The following is a 2,865-nucleotide window of genomic DNA, read 5'->3' on the forward strand; positions in this document are numbered from 1 at the left end:
GGGCCGGGAGGCTGCGCCTCGGGACGCGGCGCCGCGGGGCGCGCGCAGCTGGCTATGCGGCCGCGGGGCAGAGCAAGAGCACGCGCCACCAACGCGGCCCGCCCTCGGGCGGCAGCGCCGGCTGCGCGAACGGAGCAGCCCCGGGTCTTACGCCCCGGCGCGGGCGGGGGCCGCGGCCTGGCGCGGCGCGGCGCGGCGCGCGACGAGGCGAGGCGGGGCGGGGCGGGGCGGGGCGACAAACGGCGGCGCGGGCCGCACCTGATTGCCTCGTGGCGGATCGACAGCGGCGGCAGCCCCACGTTGCCGAAAGCCACCTCGCCCTCGCTCACGCGGGCCGCCAGGCGGCCGAACACCTTGGTGGCATCCTCCAGCTGCCCGCAGCGCGACATGGCCTGCACACGATCGATTCATTGAGGAAAGGTGGGTGGGTGAGCAAGCACGCTGTTGGATGGGAGGGTGGATGGGCGTGGAAGGGGAAGGGTTGAGGCGGGGCGTTGCGTCCCGATGCTGGGGGCGTAGGCAGGGCCCGAGCCACGAAGAAGATGCGCGCCCCCCTGCGACCTGCTCTCCCCCTCACTCTCGACAACCCTCAAACCCCGACCTACCGCAAACACGAAAAGGATCCAAAGCACTCTCGTCTAGACTCAACCCCCCCCCCGGCAAAAATCCATCGAATTACCGCAACACCAAGAGCCGCGGGCCCCACCTGCGCGGCCAGCAGGTTGAGCATCAGCGCCGCGTGCCGCGCGCGCTCCTGCCCCGCGCGGCTGCGGTCGAAAACAAACTTGATGCCGCGCTTCGCCGCGTCGAGCGCCGCGGCCGCGTCGGACGCGTCCAGCGCCAGCTCAGCGAGGGCGATGAAGGCGCTGGTGGAGGCGACGCCGGCGGCCAGCGCGCGCGACAGGACCTGCGGGGGGCCCAGGGGTGCGGGGTTTTGCGGGTGACGCTTTTGCGGGTGACGCTTTTGCGGGTGACCGTCTTGCGGGTGACGGGTTTGGGGGTAACGGGTTTGGGGGTGGCGGTGTCACCGGTGAGGAGAGCGAGGGAGGGCCGGGAAGCGCCTGCCCCGCCAACGGCGGCGCGAGCACCGAGCGATGGCGCGCAGGCCGCTTTGGGGGGCGGCAGCGGGCGGGGGGCGCATACTGTACGCTTGATGAGCGCCGGCGCGGGTCGGCGCCGCGCTAGCGCGGAAAGTGACTGCACCAACCCCAGCAGCAGCAGCCAAAAGGGGGGAAGTCCAGTGTATGGGAGGGGGGGAGGGGCGGCCCTCACCGTCATGAGCCCGGCGCGCCGCCGCTTGCGCCGCGCGGCGCTGCGGCGCGCGCTGAGCGCCGCATCTGAGCAGGACCAGTCGGTGAGGTGCGGGCCGCCCCAGCTGCACTGCAGGCGCAGGGTGGCGGCGCCGGAGGGCAGGTAGGCCTCGCGGCGGCGCAGGGCCAGAGCCAGGTGGGCCTTGGGGTTGGGGGGCCGGGGAGGTGGAGGGGGGTGGTTTTTGGGGTTTAATTTTGGGGGTTCGGGCAACGCAATTTGAGTTGACAGGGCAGGGGCAAACGGATGTTTAATGCAGTGTGTGCATGCGTGAGCGGGGGCAGGTGTGTGTGTGTGTGTGTGTGTGTGTGTGTGTGTGTGTGTGTGCGTGTGCGCTTGTGCGCTCACGTGAACAAGCAGGGGCACAGATGGCAACCCGCAGTCGACAACACTGAACACCAGAAGCTACACAGAAGCTGGACCCCACGTCGCGGCTTTCGCACGCAGCCCACCCAACAAGGCTGCGGCCAGGGCGGCGGGATGCCTGTCGAAGCACAGCCGCGGCGCAGCTTCCAACTCACAACACAAGGAAGGGACTAGGGCACGCACACACGCCGACAGCCCTGCGTCCCCTGTGCCCCCCGCACCTGCCCTGTCTTGTTCCAAGGAAACGCGTGCACCATGCGCTGCGCAATCGCCTCCGAATCCCGCGCCAGCAGCGGCGACACGTGCCCGCCGGCCGCGTTCGCGCCGCCGGGGGCGCCGCCAAAGGCGCCGCCGCCGCCTGCCGCGCCCAGGTGCGTGGCCGAGCCCCCAGACGCGAGCTGGGGGTGCGAAAACGTGTGGCTGTAGTCAAATGAACCGTAGCGAGACATGCCCCCGACGCCCAGCGACAGCGGCTGCAGCCCCCCTGCCCGCGGCGTCGCCGCGCCGCTCGCGGGCCCCGCGCTCGCCAGGCGCGGCGGCGCGAGGCCGCCGAACGCGCCGGAGCCGCCGGGGGTGAGCAGGCCGGACGAGGAGAGCGGCCCCGCGGATGGGATCGACGACGCGACCGCGGCGGCCGCCGCGTGAAGCTCCCGAGAAGCTGCCTGCAGGTCCAGGCTCGCCGGCGCGTCGCAGCGGGCCATCGGGTTTGAGACGAGCTCGCAGAGCCGCGCGGCGCTGGGGTGGCGGTGCTCGGAGAACGCCGCCGCGGCGCCGCCGCGCGGCGGCATGCCCGGGGACGGCGGGACAGACGGCGGCGCGCCGGCGGCGCCGTTGGCGCCCAGCTGGACAACCAGGGAGTTTTGGATAGAGAGGGACCCAAAGAATGACCCCTGGTGCTGCAGCGAGCCGCCGGCGGCGAGCAGCGGCGCCGGCGACGGCGCGCCGAACGCGGGCGGCGGCGTGCGGGAGCCGTTGTTGGGCGTGCGCGCGCCGGACGGCAGCGCGACGCGCGGCGAGGGCGGGACGCTCCCGCCACCTCCGGCCATCGCCAGGTCAGCCTGCGGGGACGTATGGAAGATTGGAGTAGACAGCGGTGCAAGGCACTCGGTGCGACGCAACACATGCCCGCCTGCAATCAGAGGCATCACACGCCAGCACCATGAAGCATGAAACCACACAGCGACCCTGGAC

The 2,865-nt window shown here is 72.3% G+C and overlaps 1 protein-coding gene across 1 annotated transcript; it reads right to left on the reverse strand.

Moving 5' to 3' along the window:
* Nucleotides 1–147: 147 nt before the first annotated feature.
* On the reverse strand, nucleotides 148–2,720 carry MNEG_15881 (hypothetical protein; the record flags this gene model as incomplete). The annotated part of the gene is made up of 5 exons (XM_014035648.1): nucleotides 148–177; nucleotides 300–392; nucleotides 707–907; nucleotides 1,273–1,452; nucleotides 1,896–2,720. 5 exons carry the CDS (start codon nucleotides 2,718–2,720, stop codon nucleotides 148–150), a joined length of 1,329 nt encoding a protein of 442 aa, XP_013891102.1.
* Between the last annotated feature and the right edge of the window lie 145 nt (nucleotides 2,721–2,865).

Source organism: Monoraphidium neglectum, assembly GCF_000611645.1.
Source record: "Monoraphidium neglectum strain SAG 48.87 unplaced genomic scaffold scaffold05758, whole genome shotgun sequence".
Classification (NCBI taxonomy): domain Eukaryota; kingdom Viridiplantae; phylum Chlorophyta; class Chlorophyceae; order Sphaeropleales; family Selenastraceae; genus Monoraphidium; species Monoraphidium neglectum.